This window comes from Stegostoma tigrinum, chromosome 2, assembly GCF_030684315.1.
Source record: "Stegostoma tigrinum isolate sSteTig4 chromosome 2, sSteTig4.hap1, whole genome shotgun sequence".
NCBI lineage: Eukaryota > Metazoa > Chordata > Chondrichthyes > Orectolobiformes > Stegostomatidae > Stegostoma > Stegostoma tigrinum.
In genome coordinates, this window is record NC_081355.1 from 158,963,515 (window position 1) to 158,987,871 (window position 24,357).

At 43.5% G+C, this 24,357-nt stretch overlaps 1 protein-coding gene across 1 annotated transcript in view; it reads right to left on the minus strand.

The window, feature by feature from the left end:
• The window catches only part of bop1 (BOP1 ribosomal biogenesis factor), a 160,599-nt gene that overhangs the window by 126,160 nt on the left and 10,082 nt on the right, over positions 1–24,357 (minus strand). Inside the window, exons 2-3 of the mRNA XM_048552036.2 lie at positions 20,428–20,619; positions 13,654–13,788 (exon numbers count right to left, since the gene is read on the minus strand). Coding sequence (XP_048407993.1) covers positions 13,654–13,788; positions 20,428–20,619 — 327 coding nt within the window. The remainder of the gene's footprint in view (positions 1–13,653; positions 13,789–20,427; positions 20,620–24,357) is intronic.

Genomic DNA, 24,357 nt, shown 5'->3' on the forward strand with positions numbered 1-24,357 from the left:
GTCTTTATTGACTTCATTTCAAAAGAAATAGCTTGCGAGAGTGGATGCATGGATTTAAATTTCCAAAATTCTCTCAGCTTGGGTGTGATGATCTCGTCAGATTGCTGCAATCAATGTCCATTCCAACATTTTCTTAAATTAAGAGTAACATGCTATGGATAAAGGGGAACTACAGAATGTAATGTACTTAGATTTCTAGAAGATATTCAATGAAGTGTCCCATCGAGAGTTACCACAAAAAATTAAAGTTCACAGGGCAGTGGGTAACGTACTGACCCAGAGAGAAGATTGACTAACAATCAGGAAACAAAGTGGGCAGTGAGTTGGGTTATTTTCAGGCTGGCAAAATATAACAAGTACAGGGGCCTCAACATTTCAGAGTTTATACAAATTACTTGGATGAAGGAACCAAAGGCAAGCTTGCTAAATTTGTATCATCAGCAAAGGTAAGGAGGAAAGTAAATTGAGAAACTGTCACAAGGAGGCTGCAAAAATAGCTTGGTTAAGTGAGTCAATACAGTGAGATAAAAGGTAAGCTTTTTTCATTTTGGCAAGATGGATATCTAAATGGGGACAGATTGCATGAGCTCCAAGATGCAGAGAGATCTCTATGCCCGAGTTCATGAATCATAAAAGGTTTAGTTTGTAGGTACACCTAGTAATTAGGAAAGCTAATTTAAAGTCTATCATTTGATTTTAATAAATCATTTACAGTGCTTGAAAATTTAGAAGAAAGACTGTTGACCTAAAGTGACCGCTGTGATCATCTATAAGCTCAACTAACTCACATGGAACATGTAGAACTGGCTGCCTCAGAGTCATTGACTTCGTCAAGAGGCACTGAAACTTCGTGGAGGTATACAGAAATCGAGATCATTTTATTTAAAGTTGCACGATAACTGAATGTACTGAGAAATAGAAGGCTGCCTGCAATCATCCAGGATATACTGAAACAAAGACACAGACACCAGAATCCACAAAGGAACAACAGCAACCTTTGCGCAAAGAGACAGAACATGGATGAATAACCGCAAGGATATTGAATGTTTTTCTCTCTATCAGTTTCAACTGCAGAAATCCGGTGAAAGATCAATTTGGGAAAAAAAGTGTTATTCACTCAAGATTAGTAAATTTTGTCATTGCTAAAAGAACAGGACAAAAGCCAAACAGTCGGATTCAACTTTATTAATACTCGCATCTCAAGGGACTCTTAAGATCGGTAGCACCATTTGCTTCTACCTTCCTGTCTCCACTCTTCCTAATCTTTACTGTACACTCATTTTCTGCATGTGTGCACATGCATTCTCATGTGTGAGGCATGAAAGAAAGGCAAATACATTTAAAGCAATTAAAAAAAGCTTAATTCTCTTGCACTAAAGAAAACAGTGGAACCAATGCTGCTGCAATTAAACAAACCAAAAATGAGGTGTGACAACTATATAAACTAAAGAAAAACAGAAAACAAAAACAAAACTGTTGTAACCAACCAAGAGATGGTGCTAGAAAGTAAAAGAGAAAGCTGTAATTCTTCCTCACCTGGCTATAACAATTGTGAAGGAAATCAAATACCAAAGTCAGTTCTGCCCGACATGCTTAAAATGATACAGGGTATTGTTGAGACTACATCTCGAGCACTATACAGTTCATTGTTCTCTTTAAGGAAGAATGTAAATGCAGTGGAAACAGTTCAGTCAAGGTTTAATAGGCATGGATTGTCTTATGAGGGGAGTTTGGACAGGCTAACTGGTATCTACTTTACTTGATTGTAACACGTAAAATCTTAAGGGCTACTGACATAGAATTGTTCAGGATATTTCTTCTTCTGGGAGAATCTAAAATAATGGGTCAATGTCTAAAATAAGGGGTTGCACTTTTAAAAACAGAGAAAAGGAAAGTTTTTCCCAGAGGGGTAGAAATCCTTCAAGCCCTTTCAAATGGCAGAGGAAGCACTTAAAAATATTTTTAAGGCAGAGAAATAGATATTTTTGATAAGCTAGAGGATGAAAATTTAATCAGGAGTAGGTACGAATGCGGATAAATTAGATCAATCATAATCTGATTGAATTGGGAGAGCAGGGCCAAATGTAATGTTCCCTCCAAGGTGTGTGGGGATAGTCTGCGCAAACTGATCAATGCATGGTCGTACCAACTTCCAGTTGTTTTAAACTCATTTGTGGGACATGGGCGTCACTGCCTGGCCAGCATTAGTGCCCGTCCCTACCTGGCCTCAAAAGCTGGTGGCGGTGAGCTACCTTCTTTGAACTGCTGCAGTCCTCCTGCTGCGGGCCAACACACAATGCCGTTTGGGAGGGAATTCCAGGATGTTGACCCAGCCTCAGCCAAGGAACTATGATATGGCTAATGATGGGATAGTGTAAGGGAGGGGCTTAGATTTGTTCACAGGTCGGCGCAACATCGAGGGCTGAAGGGCCTGTTCTGCACTGTATTGTTCTATGTTCTATATACTTCCAAGTCAGGAATGGTGAATGGCTCGGAGAGGAATCTGCAGGTGATTGGTATTCCCCATCTGTCCTGTCCTTCTAGATGGCAACGATCATGGGTTTGGAAGGTGCCGTCTAAGGACCTTTGGTGAATTTCTGTAAGCTGTTGCCATATACAGACCTCGGAGGCCTGCGGCAGCAGGGTATATTAGATGGAACATGGTGACTTGATCTAAGTGGCTTAGGCCTGCTCCTAATTCATATGTTTGTATGTCCAAGCTTGATGCGTGCAAATTGGCTGCTGTACTCCCTACTTCATAACACTGACTTGATAAAGGTACTTCTTGGCTGTAAAGACCTTCATTGGAATATAAAAGAGTCAAAGAACAGAAGAGTCCATTCAGCTATTCTGAAAGAGCAACTCACTTAGTCCTTCTGCCCAGCTTTCTGCCTTAGCTATGAAAATTTATGACAGCTTTATGACGTTAAGAGGTTGTAAAGTCTCTGTGGAATCTCATCTTTCTTTCTTTATGTAGGGAGCTGGCTGTCTGGTCAGTGACAGCGACCCTTCAGCAAGTTCCCGCCCAGAGCTGCGGCACTTGACAAAGTTTAGCAGCTTCCCCCAAGCCTGGTGCATATGCCTCCTGACTGAATTCAAACACACACATCATCCCAACCCCAGCCACCATTCCAAGCTGAACGATGCAGGCAGCTGCTTTCAGTGAAAGCTGCGAAGGCCTGATAGCTATTCCAGGACAGCCCTGCAGCTACTGTGCGATTGAACTTCCATCAGTTCTCAGACTGCAGGCGACCGGCAGCAGGGATTGCTATTGCCAGGAAGTGGAACAGGGACGTTTGCCAGCACTCTATTCCACAATGCCTCGTCACTCACTCACTCCACACAGATGGAATAATCATTCGGCAGAGAAGCCTTCTTCCGTCTGTACCTTTAAAGAGACACTGGCCTCACTGCAGCTTTTAAATTCATGTGGGGGTATGCAGTAACGGTGATGAGAGGGTATTGGGTGAGGGTTTCAAATCAGGGCAATTGATCCATTCCCAGTCACTGAGGGTCCGACCCGCACCCACACGAGGCAACATTCTCTTTCTCTCAATGGCTGTCCGCACTGCACCAGAATCTAATGAACAGAAGCAGACTCTATGCCAGATCCGCTTACTCAGTAAAACACTGTATCCACATGCCAATGCAGCCAGTTCACCTCCTCCTCCTGTATCAGCCATGGCACACATCTCAGATTCATGACATTGTCACAACCAGCCCATTCCAGGAACTTGTCAAGAGCATAGCTGACATTTTCAATGCATCACTGCAGTGAAAACCTTGACCTTGTGGACATATGTTGGATGAAAATCTAATTAAATCCGACCTTTCAGAATGTCATCCAATAATCTATGATACCATTTTGAAATGCAGGGCAGTCTCTCCCACATTTGGATAACATAGTGATATAATGATAATGTTACTGGACTACTGATCAAAAGGTCCAGGCCGTTGCGCCAAGGACATGAGTTCAAATCCCACGACAGCAGCATAAGCCTAATTTAAAAAACCAGAATTACAAACAAGTTCCATGGTGACCATGAAACTGTCATCAATCATTACAAGCACCCAACCTGGTTCATTAACGTACTTGAGCAAAGAAAATCTGCCATCATACACGGTAACGTGGTCTACACGTAATTCCAAATCCATAGCAATGTTGTGACTCTTAAGAGCCCTTGCAAATAGCTAAACAAAGGCGTTGACCTTGCCAACAATTCTATACCCATGAAAGAAGCTGAAAGAAGGCAGAGGGTGGTAGTTGATGGGAAATGTTCATCCTGGAGACCAGTTACTAGTGGTGTACCGCAAGGGTCAGTGTTAGGTCCACTGCTGTTTGTCATTTTTATAAATGACCTGGATGAGGGCGTAGAAGGATGGGTTAGTAAATTTGCAGACGACACTAAGGTCGGTGGAGTTGTGGATAGTGACGAAGGATGCTGTAGGTTGCAGACAGACATAGATAAGCTGCAGAGCTGGGCTGAGAGGTGGCAAATGGAGTTTAATGCAGACAAGTGTCAGGTGATGCACTTTGGTAGGAGTAACCGAAAGGCAAAGTACAGGGCTAATGGTAAGATTCTTAGTAGTGTAGATGAGCAGAGAGATCTCAGTGTCCATATCCACAGATCCTTGAAAGTTGCCACCCAGGTTGACAGGGCTGTTAAGAAGGCATACAGTGTTTTAGCTTTTATTAATAGAGGGATCGAGTTCCGGAACCAAGAGGTTATAGTGAAGCTGTACAAAACTCTGGTGCGGCCGCACTTGGAGTATTGTGTACAGTTCTGGTCACTGCATTATAAGAAGGATGTGGAAGCTTTGGAAAGGGTGCAGAGGAGATTTACTAGGATGTTGCCTGGTATGGAGGGAAGGTCTTACGAGGAAAGGCTGAGGGACTTGAGGCTGTTTTCATTAGAGAGAAGGTTGAGAGGTGACTTAATTGAAACATATAAAATAATCAGAGGGTTAGAAAGGGTGGATACGGAGAGCCTTTTTCCTAGGATGGTGACGGCGAGCACGAGGGGCATAGCTTTAAATTGAGGGGTGAAAGATATAGGACAGATGTCAGAGGTAGTTTCTTTACTCAGAGAGTAGTAAGGGAATGGAACGCTTTGCCTGCAACGGTAGTAGATTCGCCAACTTTAGGTACATTTAAGTCGTCATTGGAAAAGCATATGGACGTACATGGAATAGTGTAGGTTAGATGGGCTTGAGATCGGTATGACAGGTCGGCACAACATCGAGGGCCAAAGGGCCTGTACTGCGCTGTAATGTTCTATGAAAGAATGTTTAAAAAGCCCATTGTCAACATCACAAACCGATTGAGGTCAACTATCACTTCGTGTTTATGGAAACTTATTGTACACAAATTGGTTGCCAAGTTTCCTAAATTACAACAGAAATCAGACTTCAAAATTACAATTGGTTGTCAAGCATATTGGCAATCTTGAGATTCTGAAGGTCGTTACATAAATGCAAGCCTTTCTTCTGTGATCATTAGGAGCAAGGATAAATCATTCAGCCCCTCAAACCGATATCACGATTCTTGCTGATATTTTCCACTTGGATCTCTCCTGTTTGAGTCACAATTGGACAGTGTTTATATGGTGGTTCAGTACAACAAATTAAAATGCCTCTTCTTGTTTGGAAGCTTAAATGGAAATGTTGTGAAGGTTACAAATGGGCATACGATAGAATTATAAACCAAAACAATCATTCCATCCATGCCAACTTGCAGAACACACCATGGCTGACTCTCATGCTGCGGGTAGAGTCAGACATAAACCTCCTCCTATTTTCTGCAAAACAAGGCCTCGTCCAGGATTCTTCATCTGGACTCATCTCCGAAGATGGTTGAAAGTGAGAATCGAAATCCGTGAGGCAGAAGTGGAAAAGTTTAGTGTGTTTTATATCATGACACAGGGAGCTGCAGGGCAGTCGAAAACAAAAACCAACAAAAATATTGCTTTCAGAGTAACTGTTTTACCGTCAGCAACAAATGGCTGTCCAGCAAAGTGTACACCATGCAGTCAAAACTTTCAGAAAGGAAAGCTGACAGTTTCCTGGCTCTGAAAGGGATAGGAACTTGACAGCAAAGCAGGATGGACAAGATCCTGTGCACAGTCTCCTGAATGACAGGGCCAGCTGGAAGGAGCTATTCTCACTGCTCTCCTGAAAAGGCTTTTTTGACTGCAAGGTTTGTCAAAGCAGAGAACAGAAAGTTACATTTTGCCATAATCTTTCTATGTAAAAACAGAACAAACTCTGGAAGATCACCAAGGGCTTGACTGAAGTTAGGAGAGTTCAAAATGAGAAATGGTCTCTTGCAATCACAACCTCTGATAAAACAAGACATTATAAATGTTGAGATTAACTCTTCTCTGTTTATCGTGTTCATTAAAGTAAACATTCTTTCTTATCGAGTAACCAATGTACTCAACGAGTGCGTCTCATCTCCACTTCCATATATCCACTTCCTCACTTGCAATCTCACACACACATGCACACACCCATGTTATTGACACTCAACTTCCAGCAGAATTGGCATGGCTCTCTGCATTAACTGAAGAGCATACAGCAGCTGTGGTATAATAGTTGCATTTCCTCCTCAAAACCAGGGGACAAGCTGAACAACCAGGAAATTAAAAGTTGAAGAAGGAAAACATGCAGACCTTGATAACAAAGTGTGAAGCTGGATGAACACAGCAGGCCAAGCAGCATCTCAGGAGCACAACCTTTTCCATTCAATAGCTGAGAGACTATAAAGAATAGTACAAGTTCCATCCGTTCCAAAGCTGTGTCATAACATCACTGAACTGGTCCGTTTTAAATATTTCTAACAAATTTAAGGGATATTGCTGCCTGCTTCAGCAAGGGAAGCAACTGCGGATTACTAAAGAGAGGCAGGTAATGGGAGTGAAAAATGCTCAACTTAGCTCTCGCTTGTCAGTAACATTTTTTGCATTATCTTCCTCACTCCAGAATGTCCACCGCGTTTCCACACGAAGAACAGCCACAAACATGAAGAGCTTGTACCAAAAAACACGTGCTGAGTTTGCACTTCTTTTCTAACCTAGCCAAAACAGACACTTCCCAAGGTAGGAGTGCAACGGCTATTATTATGGGCCAACCACCCACAAGCCAATTATTCAATCTTTCATTCTCAGCCTGCTCCCATTTCCCCAAACAGCCGGCCCTAAGTTCAAAACTGACCATGACAATTTTCCAAAACTGTGAAGCAATTAAATCAGGTCACTTGTCAGTTCCCAGCAATGAAAATAAATCTTTTTTTTCATTCATTCATGGAGCGTACATGTCTCTGCTGGCCAACATTTATTGAGCATCCCTAGTTGCCTTTGAGGAGGTAGTGGTGAGCTACCTCCTTGAACCACTGCAGTCCATGTGCTGTAGGTAGGCCTACAGTGTCCTAAGGGAGGGAATTCCAGGATTTTACCCAGTGACCGTGAAGAAACAGCGAAATATTCCCAAGTCAGGACGGTGAGCAGCTTGGAGGCAAACTTGCAGGGGGTGGTGTTCCTATGTAGTTGGTAGTTGGCATGGGTTTTGAAGGTGCTGTCTGAAGATGCTTGGTGAATTTCTGCAGTGCCTCTTGCAGATAGTACACACTGCCGCAATTGAGCATCAGTGGTGGAGGAAATGGATACTTGTGGATGTGGTGTCTTTCAAGTGATGTGTCCTGGATGGTGTCAAGCTTCGAGTGTTTTTGGAGCTGCACCTAACCAGGCAAGAGGGAAGTATTTCATTACACTCCTGATTCGTGCCTCTAGATGGTGAACAGGTTTTAGGGAGTTAGGAGGTGTTACTCGCCACAGATTCATAGCCTCGGACCTGCTTAGATTAGATTCCCTACAGCGTGGAAACAGGCTCTTCAGCCTAACAAGTCCACAATGCCCCTTGGAACATCCCACCCAGACCCATCCCCCTATAACCCACACACCCCTGAACACTACAGGCAATTTAGCGTAGCCAATCCACCTAGCCTGCACATCTTTGGACTGTGGGAGGAAACTGGAGCACCTGGAGAAAGCCCACGCAGACACAGGGAGAATGTGCAAACTCTGCACAGACAGTTACCAGAGGCTGGAATCGAGCCCGGGTCCCTGGCGCTGTGAGGCTGCAGTGCTAAGCACTGAGCTGCCGTGCTGCTCTCATAGTCACTGTCTTTGCGATGAGTCCAGTTGAGTTTCCAGTCAATGACAATCCCCAGAATGTTGATAGTGGCAGATTCAGTAATGATAACGTTATTGAATGTCAAAGGGTGGTGGTTAGATCATGTCTTATTGGAGATGGTCATTCCCTGGCATGTGTGTGATGCGAATGTTACTTGCCACTTGTCAGCTCAAGCTTGGATATTGTCCAGATTTTGTTGCTCTTGAACATGGACTGCTTCAGTATCTGAGGAGACATGAATGGTGCTGAACGTTGTGCAATCATCGGTGACGATCTCCACTTCTGACCTTATGATGAAGGCAAGGACATTAATGAAGCAGCTGAATATGGTGTGGCCTCGGAAACTACCCCAAGGAACTCCTGCAGAGATGTCCTGGAGCTGAGGTGACTGATCCCCCACAATCACAACCATGACCCATGTGCAAGGCATGACTCAAATCACTGGAGAGTTTGTCCCCTTAATACCATTTGATTCCAGCTTTGCTGGAGCTCCTTGATGCCACATTCACTTGATGCCAAGTGCTGTCACTCCCACCTCACCCTCTGGAATTCAGCTCCTCTGTCCAAGTTTGAAGCGAAGCTGTAATAAGGTCAGGAACTGAGTGGCCCTGGCAGAACTCAAACTGAGCGTCATTGCGCAGGTTATTACTGAGCAGGTGCTGCTTGATAGCCCTGTTACTGAACCTTCCATCACTTTACTGATGATCGAGAGGAGACTGATGGGGCGGTAACTGGCCAGGTTCGATTTGTCCTGCTTTGTGTATACAGGGCATACCTGGGCAATTTTCCACATTGTTGGGTAGATCCCAGTGCTGTAACTGCACTGGAACAGCCTGGCTGGGGGAACAGCAAGTCTTCAGTACTACTCCTGGAATGCTGTCAGGACCAGCAGCCTTTGCAGTGTCCAGTGCCTGTTATTGTTTCTTGCTGTCACATGGAATGAACTGAATTGGCTGATGACTGGTATCTATGGGAACCACCGAAGGAGACCAAGATGGGCCATCCACTTGACACTTACAGCTGAAGATTGTTACAAATATTTCATCCTTATCTTTTGCACTGATATGCTGGAGTCTTCCATCATTGAAGACAGAAATATTTGAGGAGCCTCCTTCTCCGGGGAGTTGTTTAATTATTCACCACCATTCACGACAGAATGTGAGAGAACTGCAGAGCTTAGATCTGATCCGTTGGTTGTGGGATCGCTTAGCTCTGTCTGTCACTCTCTGCTTACGTTGTTTAGTGGCTTCACCATCTAATCACCTGGCCTGGTACTGCTCGTGGCATGCTTTCCTGTACATCCCATTGAACCATCTGAAGTGGATTGCTGTAGAATCCTGACAGATTGATAAATGCTCCAAACTCTCTGTTGGTGTTCTTGAAGTGATTCAGAGCAATACAGGAAGAAATTAATTCCTTCACAGTAATGCTGGCAGAATTTTACTAACTACTGACTCAGCGGGCCAAATGACCTGCTTCCGTACGGTCGGGATTCTATGATTTTTGTTTCAGAGGTCCAGTTATGGTGCATTTCCTACTGTCAACATTTGTCTGATAATCATCTCATTCAGTGTTTTGGAACATTTGATTCAGCATAAGGTACTGCATAAAGCTAATCATTGGATAAAATCTACTACACCAACTGCAAGATTCAAATTCTGTTAATAAATAGAACTAGAATATTTATCACGGTATCTATAGGGCATCACAGTGGCTCAGTGGCTAGCACTGCTGCCTCACAGCACCAGGGACCGAGTTTGATTCCAGCCTCGGGTGACTGTAGGTAGAGTTTGCTCATTCTCCCTGTGTCTGCATGGGTTTCCTCCAGGTACTCTGGTTTCCACCCACAGTCCAAAGGTGTGCAGGCTAGGTGAATTAGCCATGGGAAAGGCAGTTATAGAGGTAGGGTGCTCTTTGAAGGGGCGGTGTGGACTCGATAGGCTGAATGGCCAGCTTCCACTCTTAAGGGATTCTATGATGCTACCCACCAGATTGCAAGGCTTATTTTTATATGACAAAGGATAATCTAACTAACATGGACGAATCTTTACTCAAGCAAATAACATCAAGAGGGAGAAGCAGCAATCCATCTCTACCCACCCCATCGAAATATGTACAGACAAAACATTCACTGGGTGAAGATTGTTGGATAGTAGAGGCAATGGCAGGAGTAAGCTACAGGCCCAGGCTGATGCTCTGGGATATAGGTTCAATTCCTTTGAATTTAAATTCCATTAATACACCTGGAACTGAAAACTAGATTCAGCGACAGTGACCCCAACAACGTTTTCGTTTAATTAATTCACAGGATGATAGTATTATTGGCTAAGATGGCATTTATTGCTCATCCCTAATTGCCCATAGGGCAGTGAAGAGTCAACCACATTTCTGTGGATCTGGAATTACATTTAGGCCAGACAAAAGGATGGCAGGTTTCTTCCCTAAAGGCTTCATCGGTCATCATTGGAATTCTAATTCCAGATTTTTATTGAATTCAAATTCCACCATCTGCTTGACTCTGCTAATTCTTAACAGCCCTCTGGGCAATTAGAGATGGGCAATAAATGCTGCCTCACCAGCAACGCCCTCATCCTGTGAATGAATAAAAGTAAATAAAATAAATAAATAAAGGAGCCCCACAACATTACCTGGACTCTGGATTATCAGTCCAGCGAGAATACCATTAGGCCAAAACCTCCCCAGTTTGTACCCTAATCGATTCAGACATTAGCACCAAAAGTGGACAGACAGAGTCAGGAATACATGCACAAACTCATGTTTATGGCCTACATGTACCCCCTACACCTTTCCTACTATAACTCATACGTCTTAATGATGGATTCTCCTGTTTGAACTTTGTGCCTCTGGTGGGGTTACAAAGCACTTTTTTTAGTGCTGTAAATTTAAAAACATCTCAGAACATGGTTCAGTGTGGCTTGCAGACATGCAAAAGATCTTTGAAACATCACAAAATACAGCTAACCGGTCCATAGAGACAGAACGACTAGGATGAAGATTATTGACAACATTTGAAGAACATTTTAAAAAAAATGAAGCAGAAGGTGACAAGAGGGATAGGGAGAGTGCAGATTAAGTTACATCATTTTAGCAGAGAAGCTGCAAACAGCACAGGACAAATGGGATCTTCATGTGCTATAAACTTCAAAACAGTTCTATGGATCTCCCTGCATTACAGACGAAGATATATCTAAACATTAAATGTTATCATTTACTAGTAGTCAAAGAGAAAACCAACACATCACACCAAACATGAGGGAGAAAGCAATTTATAAGACTGTATTAACAATGACAGCATTTATCTAACATGACAGGCCAGGCTCACAACTGAGACTAAACGTTTACAAGAATGACACACTAGGTTTGTTAAACAGTAGACACTTTGACAGAAGTTAGCTCCCCAACAGAAATCACAGCGTCTGTTCAAACCATAAGGTAGGAGGAGGAGGAGGAGGAGGAGATTGGAATTCAACACCAGAAACTAGGCTAAACAGATCCAAAAATCTGCAAACAGGCTCAGCACCAGAGGTCACACAAGCAACACTAACCCCAAGGAGATTCGTTCCAGAAAGAACACCTAATCCAGTGGTTAAATGTTGACATCAATTCCCATAGGAAGTATACCCAATACAGGAAAGTACACAAATCCTCCCAGGAACGTCAGTAGTGAAACCAGATGTCAGGAGCAAACGCCTCACCATTCCAGGATGAAGATGCAAAGGGGTTGCACAGTCACTATTTAGGAAATGCCACAAAATGGAGACATGGCTCAGCACGGAGCCTAAAGAAACTAAAGAGCGAGCAGCCTGAAGGCAGTTGTGCTGTCAATGGATGAGAAGCAGTCTCTGTTCGGAGTAGTCAAGGTGCTGAGCGCAAGCTTGTCCCTGTTTTATCCCATACTTCAAGTGGGGTTTGCTGATCACAAAGAGTCAGAATTTTAAAAACAGGCTTCAATGCCACTGGACTTTCTTCCCCCCGCCGAGGGCCGGACAGAATTCATCTGCGGTTGTCACTTCCATGACTAGAGAGCACGTGATTCCAGAGGGGTGCCACAAATGCATGAGATGCATGGAACAGCACACCAGGAAAATAAAACTTGTCAGCAACAAATAGAGGCAAGACACTACCATTTTCTTCAAACAAAGACAGTAGCGGTGGTGCACTATGGTGTTGAGGAGGTTCAGCACAGCAACCTACTGCCTTAAGAACTACAAGGACAGAGGGAACAGAGGGATACAAGTGTCATCTTCGTCCAGCAGCTGACACCCTTACCTCCTTCAAAGCCAATTCTTTTAAAAGTATATTTTCTGTTTAATGTCAGGAAAATAGCAATGCTCAAACATAAATGACCTTAACAACCAGATCACAATTTGATGTTTGATGTTAGCTGAAGGATAATTATTGGTCAAATGCCTTTATTTTTCTTTATTCATTCACGGGATGAGGGCGTCACTGGCCAAGCAGCATTTATTGCCCATCCCTAATGCCCAGAGGGTATTTAAGAGTCAACAGCATTGCCATGGGTCTGGAGTCACATGTAGGCCAGACCTGGTAAGGATGGCAGTTTCTTTCCCTGAAAGACATTAGTGAACCAGATGGGTTTTTCCAGACAATCAGCAATGGATTTGTGGTCATCATTAGATTCTTAATTCCAGATATTTTGTTGAATTCAAATTCCACCATCTGCCATGGCGAGATTTGAACCCAGGTACCCAGAACACTATCTGGGTCTCTGGATTAATGGTCCAGCGATAATGCCACTAGGCCATCGCCGCCCCACAAAATACTGGGAGAACCACCTCATTTTTGTCTTTCACCCCAGTGTGCACCTTAGGATCTTTTAAACTCCACCAGAAAGGACAGATGGCACTTAATTTCACATTCTATACAAACAACGCCGTGTTCCTCTGGTCTGAATTTTATGCTCACATTGCTTTATAAAGTCAGTACCTTCTGACTAAGAGTCGAGCACAGTACCACTGAAAGCACAAACATATGCTGCCCAAGGCTCACCACTTGAACAAGGTACCAGGAACTATTTATAAGTTTCACTTGAAAACTAAAAAATGCTGGAGATCACAGCGAGTCAGGCAGCATCCACGCACAGAAAGCAAGCTAACGTTTCGAATTTCACCTTACTGGTTCAAATGTCAATACAACAGAGAAAGAGAGAGAAGAGAGAGAGAGAGAGAGAGAGAGAGAGAGAGAGAGAGAGAGAGAGAGAGAGAGAGAGAGAGAAAAGAAAAAGAGAGATGAACATTATCCACTGAAAAATAGGAACATTTTGCTATAGCAAGACATTCTAAGGATTTGTGTTGAACATCCATGAGGTTTCTACAGGTTGGCTTTGAACTAACACCAAAAACTTCATCCAAGCATTGATGCAAATACATCAGTAACCTCAAGGTTTAAGCATGCAGGCAAGAGGAAGGGCTCTCTTCTTACCTCTTCATCTGAAGTGTCCTCTTCATATTCATCTCCTGGAGGGGTCGGCCCAGGCTGCTCCAGGTGGAGACTGCAATCTGACTCTGAGAACTTTCTATTGTTTTCTCCCTCCCCCTTCCTGGTTACTTGAAGATTCTGGGAGAGAAAGCCACAAACACAACAAAAACAAAATAAGACAAATGCTGCACATTTGGTTTAAAACAGACAAGCAGTAGATTGCTTAGTAAAACCAACAAATTCACTGATCCCGTAGAACCAGATCAGGCAAGGTTTCACGAAGGACACGAGGGCACCAGATGGATTTTTAGTAGCGATGGCATCATAGTTACCATTACAGAGGCTAACTTTCAATTCCAGACTTAGAAAGCAAAATTTCAACATCACTAACTGCCGGAGGGTGGATTAATCCCATGTCCCAGAACATTGTAACATCACTGCACTTCAATCAGACCCTTAATAACATTATGGCCAAGTGCAACATTTAGTTCATAAAAGACTTACATGCAAAAACAAACAAATCAGAGTCAAAAATCTAACCAGCATGTATTGCCCTGCAAGCTCCAAGTCCAAGTGTGACAACTTAAACTTGCTCTTATTTTCAGAAATATATAATTGATCGAGTGCTTGTGAATTCTGTGAGTTGTTCCAGCTCTGACAGGGGGAGTGCATTGGAAATCAAGCCCCACTATTCCATGAGACATTCAAAAAGCATAAATGCCTTATTCAAGCACCAAAATTGGCAAATTTGCTTCTATTTATTACTGTTAACAAGAACAGATTCTGACCAGGATTTTCAGTAAAATGAAAAATAACATTTATGAACTGTAAAATGTTTTCTTACAATAACTTCCAAAAGTGGTATCAACTAAGTTACTAAGATAATAAAATGTGGGGCTGGATGAACACAGCAGGCCAAGCAGCATCTCAGGAGCACAAAAGCTGACGTTTCGGGCCTAGACCCTTCATCAGAGAGGGGGATGGGGGGAGGGAACTGGAATAAATAGGGAGAGAGGGGGAGGCGGACCGAAGATGGAGAGTAAAGAAGATAGGTGGAGAGGGTGTAGGTGGGGAGGTAGGGAGGGGATAGGTCAGTCCAGGGAAGACGGACAGGTCAAGGAGGTGGGATGAGGTTAGTAGGTAGCTGGGGGTGCGGCTTGGGGTGGGAGGAAGGGATGGGTGAGAGGAAGAACCGGTTAGGGAGGCAGAGACAGGTTGGACTGGTTTTGGGATGCAGTGGGTGGGGGGGAAGAGCTGGGCTGGTTGTGTGGTGCAGTGGGGGGAGGGGATGAACTGGGCTGGTTTAGGGATGCAGTGGGGGAAGGGGAGATTTTGAAACTGGTGAAGTCCACATTGATACCATATGGCTGCAGGGTTCCCAGGCGGAATATGAGTTGCTGTTCCTGCAACCTTCGGGTGGCATCATTGTGGCAGTGCAGGAGGCCCATGATGGACATGTCATCAAGAGAATGGGAGGGGGAGTGGAAATGGTTTGCGACTGGGAGGTGCAGTTGTTGGTTACGAACTGAGCGCTCAGTTCGTAACCAACAACTGCACCTCCCAGTCGCAAACCATTTCCACTCCCCCTCCCATTCTCTTGATGACATGTCCATCATGGGCCTCCTGCACTGCCACAATGATGCCACCCGAAGGTTGCAGGAACAGCAACTCATATTCCGCCTGGGAACCCTGCAGCCATATGGTATCAATGTGGACTTCACCAGTTTCAAAATCTCCCCTTCCCCCACTGCATCCCTAAACCAGCCCAGTTCATCCCCTCCCCCCACTGCACCACACAACCAGCCCAGCTCTTCCCCCCCACCCACTGCATCCCAAAACCAGTCCAACCTGTCTCTGCCTCCCTAACCGGTTCTTCCTCTCACCCATCCCTTCCTCCCACCCCAAGCCGCACCCCCAGCTACCTACTAACCTCATCCCACCTCCTTGACCTGTCCGTCTTCCCTGGACTGACCTATCCCCTCCCTACCTCCCCACCTACACCCTCTCCACCTATCTTCTTTACTCTCCATCTTCGGTCCGCCTCCCCCTCTCTCCCTATTTATTCCAGTTCCCTCCCCCCATCCCCCTCTCTGATGAAGGGTCTAGGCCCGAAACGTCAGCTTTTGTGCTCCTGAGATGCTGCTTGGCCTGCTGTGTTCATCCAGCCCCACATTTTATTATCTTGGAATCTCCAGCATCTGCAGTTCCCATTATCTCTCAACTAAGTTACTATATAGGATTAAACAATATTCCCCTTTAACCCAAACATACACATAAATACAAAGACTGATATGATACAGAGGTATTATGGTTATGCAGAACAAAAGCAAAATATAACAGTTCCTGTAGATCAAGGGCTCAAATGGACAAGATAGAATCTGAGATAACACTGTGAAGCTGGATGAACACAGCAGACCAAGCAGCATCAGAGGAGCAGGAAAACTTGACATTTTGGGTTGGGACCCTTCTTCTGAAGAAGAGTCTAGACCCGAAATGTCAAGCCTTCCTGCTCCTTTGATGCTGCTTTGCCTGCTGTGTTCATCCAGCTTCACACCGTGTTATCTCAGATTCTCCAGCATTGGCAGTTTCTACTATCTCCATAACAAGATAGAATTGGGGTTAACTTCGCACATTTCCTTTGTATTTCCTGCCTGACAACATCAGATTGCTATCATTGTCATTGTTACATCAGTTTGGGTGGAAGATCAGTCAGACCCAGGTACTCAAACTGTGTTAGCAGTTCAGCTTTCTGAGTTCAGTACTCAGGGATACAGATTCAGATGGGAAGCAGTTAGGTACTTTAATAATTAAAACTTCTGGAATTCAATTTTTTTAAAAAATTCATTCACAGGATGAGGATGTCACTGGCTAGGCAACATTTATTGCCTCTCCTTATTGCCCAGAGGGCAGTTAAGTGGCAACCACAATGCTGTGGGGCTGAAGTCATACGTAGACCAGACCAGGTAAGGATGGCAGTTTCCTTCCCTAAAGGACTTTAGTGAACCATATGGATTTTTCCAACAATTGACAATGGATTCACAGTCATCTTTAGATTCTTAATTTAAATTCCAATTCCACCATCTGTTAGGCAGGATTTGAACCCGGGTCCCCAGAACGTTATCCGGGTCTCTGGATCAACAGTCCAGCGGTAATACCACAATGACATTGCCTCCCTGTTGCCTCATACAAGATACATTTTCAAGACCGTGCTGATGCATATTAACTTAGTGGTAACTTCGTAGCTCTCCTCTACAAAACTTGCCCTTACATATTTTACAATTATTCTGATCTTTTAAACTTCAATTTTAAGTCTGTTAAAATCACTAACACAATGTTTTCTTCTTCTACCCAGTTATTAGACTTTCGAATGGGCCTCTCAAATCCCTCACCTGCATCCAATCTATTACCCGTGAATTCACCCTTGTCCCTTCCCATCACTCCCAGCAGCGTGATCAGGGGTCCCTTGTTCTCACTTTTCATCCCACCAGCCATCCATTCAAAGGATCATCCTCTGCCATTTCAGACAACTCTAGCAGAACTCCACCAAACACATCTTCTCCTCAGTCCCTGCTCTGCATTTTGTGGGGATCGTTCCCTCTGGAATACCCTCGTCCATTCATCAACCACCACCACTACCCCAACCCCCTTTCCTATGGCACTTTCCCATGTAACTGCAGAAGGTGCAAAACCTGCCCCTTCACCTCTTCCCTGCTCATCATCCGAGGGCCTAAATAGACTTTCATCCTCCAATCTTGTATACTGCATTCAGTGCACCCAATGTGGCCTACTCTACATTGGAGAAACCAAACGCAAAACATCTTCAGTCTGTGTACAAGCATGACCCTGACCTTCTCATAGCCAATCGTTTTGACACAACATCCTGATCGCATGCCCACATATCTTTTTTCAGCATGCTGCAAAGCTCCAGTGAAACACAGCACAAACTGGAGGAACAACATCTCATCTTCAGACGAGACAATTTATAGCCTTCTGCACTTAATATCGAGTTCAACACCTTCAAATTGTGAACCAATTCCCATTCCTCCCCTTTCTTTTAGCTTTACTTGTTACATGGTCTGGCACCATGTCCTCTCTCCCCTTCCCCCAACCCAGTGGGACTGTCTGTTCTTTCAGGTGTGGCAGTTAGGCGCACCATTATTTTGCCATTCTTACGTTCTGGTAATTCAGATTAATCAATCAACATCCTTTCTCCCAAGTACTCTACATTCCAACCACCCTCCCCAACTGTAACGTAAATGCTGCCCCTTCCACACTTGGCTTCAGCTTTGAAGCTTTAGCTTGCTCTCTCTCCATGGATGTGGCCTGACCAGTGTGATTTCTAACATTTATTATTTTCAGTTCCTCTCAAATTCAATGTTGATCTCACTCTTTGTGTACATTCTCTGCAGTTGTAACATCGTATTCCTCATTCTGTTCTCTTACCCTTATGTACATTTTATACCGTCTGATCTGCCTGTGCTGCATGCATAATAAAACTTTTCACTGTACCTCGATACATGTGACAATGATAATCAAATCAAAAGCAGACTGAGAGCTTCTTTCCTTGCAAACCTAACCAAACTGCCAGCTTTCTTCTAATTCCCACTTTCTGGGAGAGGATGAATTTGCTATTTTTGGTTTGGATGTCCTTTTTTTATGTTAGGCCTGTGGCAAAACAGAAAACTAAACTCCAAAGACTTTACTCGGCAATCTTCAGCACCAGTCCGTATATCTACAAATTATGGTAATTTTAAAAAAGACATTTTTCTCACTTTTAAAAGCTTTGGTCCACAAAGTCGGTTGACTTTTGCACACTTGGGACTGTGAATTGAGTTCCAAAAAGAACTTACCTGATAAAGTCTTTGCAACTCAAGAGTTGTCTAAATCTTTCATTTTCCAATTCTGAAGCCATGAATATGTGCACACAATGCAGTCAAATTCTGAATATTTCATAATCAATTGGGCTAAGCACCAAAGACAAAACCCAAGCAAGTAGCAGAAACCTTAGATATGATAGTTGAGCCATTAGATTTCTAACACTCTAGCTTAGTCCATTGACAGTTATTCCATGCCTTTGAACATTTGAGTGAAGACATGAGAGTAGCACAAATTTCACTGCGACTAGAGCATAGGTGCTAGGTATTGCACAGCAAATAAATCTCCAAAAGGCTGTCTACCATCTGTAAGGCACAAGTAAATTGTGTGATGGAATACTTTCCCAACATACCTGATTAAATGCAGCTCCGACATCACTCAAGAAGCTTGATACTATCCAGAGTATAAACAGCCAGCTTGACTGCCATCTTATCCATTAACCAAAATGTTCAGTCCCTCTCTCACCTGTACAAAACAGCTCCAATGGATACAATCTGCACTGCAGGACTCCAGCAGCATTCCCCAAATCCACACCCTTCACCTAGATGGTTAAGGGTGATGCTCCAAGGAACATCACCTCCTAGAAAATCTTTTTCATGTGACACTATCCTACTCTGGAGAGACATTGGCTCAAATCCCAAATCTCCATACCTGACAGCACCATGGGAATTACTATCATCGTTCAGAGATTCACCACCACTTCATTGAGGCAACGAGCGATGGGATCTTAGCGACAGGCTTGCTGATGACCTGCACTCCAGAAAGGTGTTTTTAAAAATCTCACCAGTTTCTGTTCTGTTTGGGAGTAAGAAATCCAACATTTATGATAGGTACACCTACGCAGATTCTGTCAACTGGGGTCTGCCAGTATTCTTTATTTCAGAGAGAATCCTGGAATATTTGAACTCTACCAAGCAGCTGCCTGAACCTTAGGATGTTTATTACAGAGATCTACAGCACCAACAGCCATTCAGCACAACCAGTCCATTCCAGTGATTACACTTCATTTGAGCCTTTCCTCATCTATACTTACCATCACAGCTCTCATTAAACACATGGCTGAAATACTTCAGCGAGCAACTCACCTCCTGACTCCTCAAAGCCTGTCCCACCATCTACAAAGTACAAGTCAGGAGTGTGATGGAATTCTCCCCACTTGCCTGGATGAGTTCAGTCCCAACAACACTCAAGAAGCTTGACACCGTCCAGGACAAAGCAGCTGCTTGATTGGCACAACATTCACAAGCATCCATTCCCCCCACTGCTGCCACCGAGTGTCAGTGGTGTGTACCATCTACAAATGGCACCTCAGAAACTCCTCAGACAGCATTTTCCAAACCCACAACCACTTCCATCTAGAAGGACCAGGGCAGCAGATTCATGGGAACACCACCTGCTGCAAGTACCTCTTCAAACATCCTGACTTGGAAATACATCACTGTTCCTTCGCTATCACTGGGTCAAAATCTGGGAATTCCTCCTCTAATAGCATTGTGGGTCAACCTACTGAACTATGTAGCTTGCTTGAATTCCAAAGCCACCAGTCACGTGAACAGCTTCCGCAGACCTCTCATGCCTTTTGCTGATTTATTACAACTGGAATTTGTCTTTCCCCTCAGAACATTCCACAAGTCATTAACTGGAGAATTAGGGAGGGCAAAACCAAAAGCCAGGCCAGTTTAGCAGCTTCCAGCTTAAAAATAAAAACAAACACAAAATACACTATTGGTCTCAACAAAATGAAGGACCAGCGATTGTGACATTTGATGGATGATATAAAAAGAAAATAAAACCCTACCTGCTGAAAACAGCAGGTTACAAACAGAAACCAAATATTGGTTGCACATTCAAGACAACAATACTTCTCATAAGCAAAGAAAAAGTGTAGCTATCGTATCTCACCTTAACATCCTGTTTGCTACACTTCTTAATAGTCTTCTCTTCAAGTCCACTATCATCATTGCTTTCTTTATCCTCATCTTCGTCAGCACTGCTGTCACTCCCTGAATCATCCAGGCCAGAGAAAAGGCTCTCTTCACTGTCTGTCAGGTCATCTCCATCTTCATCAAGTGCTGCATTTTCAGAGACGGAAAGCTGTAAAATAAAAGGTACAGAATCAAAATCAAAAGTTAAGTGTTTCTAATTAACCTGGCAGGTCACCCAAAGCAAAGTTCAAAGCAAGTCCTTTTTATTGTCGCTCGTGGGATGTGAACATTGCCAGCATTTATTACTCATCCCTATTTGCCCTCGCGAAGGTGATTGTGAGCTGACTTCTTGAACCACTGAAAACGAAAATAAGAAACAAAAGCAGGACAGGCAACATCCATGAAGAGAGGGCAAGCTAACGTTGAGTCTAGGTGACCGTTCATTAGAGTTGATATGAATTGTAGAGGAGACAGCATTTGCGCAATAATGTTGGGTGGAGTGCTGGGGGAGAGAGGGTGCTGATGATGCAGATTGAGAATGACAATGAGAGAACAATGAAGTGCCTAACTGCCAAACTGGGAAGGAGAGGGTGGACCTGTAACAAGTTGTAACAAAGAGAAGGAATAGGTGTGAGTTCACAACCTGAAGATATTGAACTCAATATTAAGTCCAGAAGGCTGTAAAGTTCCTAGTCTGAAGATGAGATGTTGTTCCTTCAGTCTGCACTGCAACTCACAGAAACACTGTAGCATGCTGACAACAGACATGTGGGCATGCGAGCAGAGGTGTTCTTCAAAGTGGTCATCCAGTGGATTCCCTAATGCACAGTAGGCCAAATTGGGTGCAGCCTTGGTGAATTTCTGCAATGTGTACTGAATGTCTGTGGTGGAGTGAGTGGACATTTGTGGAGGTGTTGCCAATCAACTGGGCTGCTTTGTCCTGTATTGCTTTTTATTCAGTCATGGGGCGGGGTATTGCGAGCTGGGCCAGCATTTATTGCCAACGCCTAAATGTTGAACTTCTTGAGTGTTGTTGGGACTGTATTAATCCAGGCCAGAGGAGAGTATTCCATCACACTCCTACTTGTGCTGTGTAGTTATCGGACAGGATTTAGGGAATCAGGAGGTGAGTTACTTGCTGCAATATTCCTAGCCTCTGATCTGTTTTTGTAACCACTGTGTTTACCGCAGCTAGTCCAGTGCCGCTTCTGGTCAATGGTAATCCCTGGGATGTTGAAAGTGAGGGGTTCAGTGACAGTAACACCATTGAATGTCAACGTGTGGTGGTTAGATCGTCACTTGTTAGAGACGGTTATTGCCTGGCATTTGTGTGTTACACATGTTACTTGCCACTTGTTAGTCCAAGCCTGGACATTGCACAGATCCTGCTGAAGCAGAACGTGTTCAAATGCAGTGTCTGAGGAGTCATGGATGGTATTGAATACTGTGTAGCCATCAACTAACATCCCCACCTCTGACCTTAAGATACGGGGAAGGTCATTGATGGAGCAACTGAAGATGATTGTGGCCACGACTGATGAACTCCTGCAGAGATGTCCTGGAGATGAGATGACTGACCCCCAACAATCAACAATCTTCCTACGTGCAAAATATGACTCCAACCAGCAGATAGCTTCCCCCCTCCCCGTTTCCATACCTTACTTGGTCAAATACACCCTTGATGCCACAAGCAGTCACTCTCATCTCTGGAATTCAGCACCTTTTTCCAAGGTTTTAATGAGAGCAGGACCTGAGTAGCTCTGGAAATGTGTCAAGATTCAGAAGTACCGTAAATAAAGTAGTAACATAATGTATCTCAGAACACTGTGGATTATTATTAAAGCCTTTGACAAGATTCTGCATGGTAGTCTAATTAGTAAAGTTAAGCCACATGGGATTCAGGGTGAGCGTGCCAATTCGATACATACTTGGCTTAATGGCAGGGGGCAGAGAGTAATGTGGAGGATTGCTTTTTGGACTGGAGGCCTGTTATCAGCAGTATTCCACAGGAATCGGCTCTTGATCGTCTTTGTCACTTGTGTAAACGATTTGAATGAGAATATAGAAGGCACAGTCAGTATGTTTGCAGATGACACCAAAATTGGGTAGTATTGTAGAATAGAGGGACCTAAGGGTGCAATTACATTATTCTTTGAAGTCTGCGTCACACAAAGACAGGGTGTTTAAAAAGGCATTTGGCATGCTGGTCTTCGTTAGTCAATCCTTTGATGATAGGAGTTGGGAAGTCATGTTGAGGTTCTACAGGACATTGGTGAGGCTTCTTCTGGAAGTGTCCAGTTCTGGCCGCCCAGTTGCAGGAAGGAGATTATTAAGCTAGAGCGGGTTTGGATGTTGCTGGGTATGGAAGGTTTAAGTTAGAAAGAAAGGCTTTTAAGGCTGAGACTTTTTTCACTGGAGCATAGGAGGTTGAGGCAACCTGATTGAAGCTTATAAAATAATGAGGGGTATAGATGGAGTTAATGATAGTTGTCTTTTCCCTAGGACAGGGGATTTCAGGACCGGGAGTGCATATTTTAAGCTAAGAGGAAAAAGATTTAACAACGACATGAGTGGCAAATTTTTTTTTTTTTACACAGAGGGTTCGCATGTGGAATGAAGTTCCTGAGGATGTGGATGCAGATGCAATTACAACAGTTAAAAGGCATTTGGACAGGTATCCGAATAGGAAAGGTTTGAAGGGATATGGGCCAGGAGCAGGCAGGTGGGACTAGTTTAGTTTGGGATTATGTTCAGCGTGGATTGGTTGGACCGAAAGGTCTATTTCCATGCTGTATGACACCAAGTTAAAATACAACATACAGCATGCAGCAAATGCAGAAGAGAAATCGGAGATGACATGAATTACAAGTAATCAATTTTACAGAAATATCTAGACGTGGTAATGTTATTAGAAACTGGATTGCAAGCTGAAGAAAGCAAAATATTTGAATCCAATATTTAAGGAAGAAACATTTCAAAAAGGGGGGTTCAAGTGACAATACTAATAAACATCATGTGATGTTAACAAGGGACACAATCAGGATGGCTGGAGCATAAAGATTTTTTTAAAAATCAATTTAGTCTGCAGACCTATTAAAACAATAAGTAAGAACAACAAAATGACTGTTCTGGGGGATTTCAATTGTCCACTAATGGATTGGAATAAAAGGAACAAAGAGAGGAATGGAATTGTTGAAATATAGATAGGAGGTGTGTATGCGAGTGTGGCTACAAGGGTCAGAGGTGTTAAGGAGTAATGAATCAGGTCAAATAGACCAGTGGGATCTGGATTTGGGAACTGTCATCACAGTCTACAACAACACTAAAAATTCACCTTAAAAAGAGACTAAAAATTCATACCAAGATTGCAAAGGCATGACTGGCTCATGGTAGATTTTGGGAAAAGAACAAACAAGTTCACTGTGGCATGGCACTTCGATAGACCAGTGCATAGGATCACACAGCAATGAGATGCTTTTACAAAAAGGATAAGTACATTTGATTTTGAAAAAAAAGGAAGTATTAGCATGCTACAGGAACCCTTTAGAGGATTGAATGAAGGATAAATTTACCACTTAGCTAAACAAAGTGATAATGGTTGGTAGAAGTCAGAATGTGTTTCAAAAGCGACAATTGTGCACGAAGCCAGATTTGCTGTGAGTGTCAGCCAAAACATTGCGTTCAGTTTTCTGGAATGGATCTTGAACTCTTGACCTTCTAACTTGGAAGCAAAAGTGCTACCAACAGAGCCAAGCAGACAACACGACGTCCATTTCAAGCACAAATCACATTTTGAAGAAATTGTGAAGTTTAGCCTTAAGTTTTTTTTTTAAAATGTGAAGCAAGGCAATGCATGCAAGCAGCAGAAGGACTCTCTTGGCACAAATAGAGTAACCCAACACCTTGA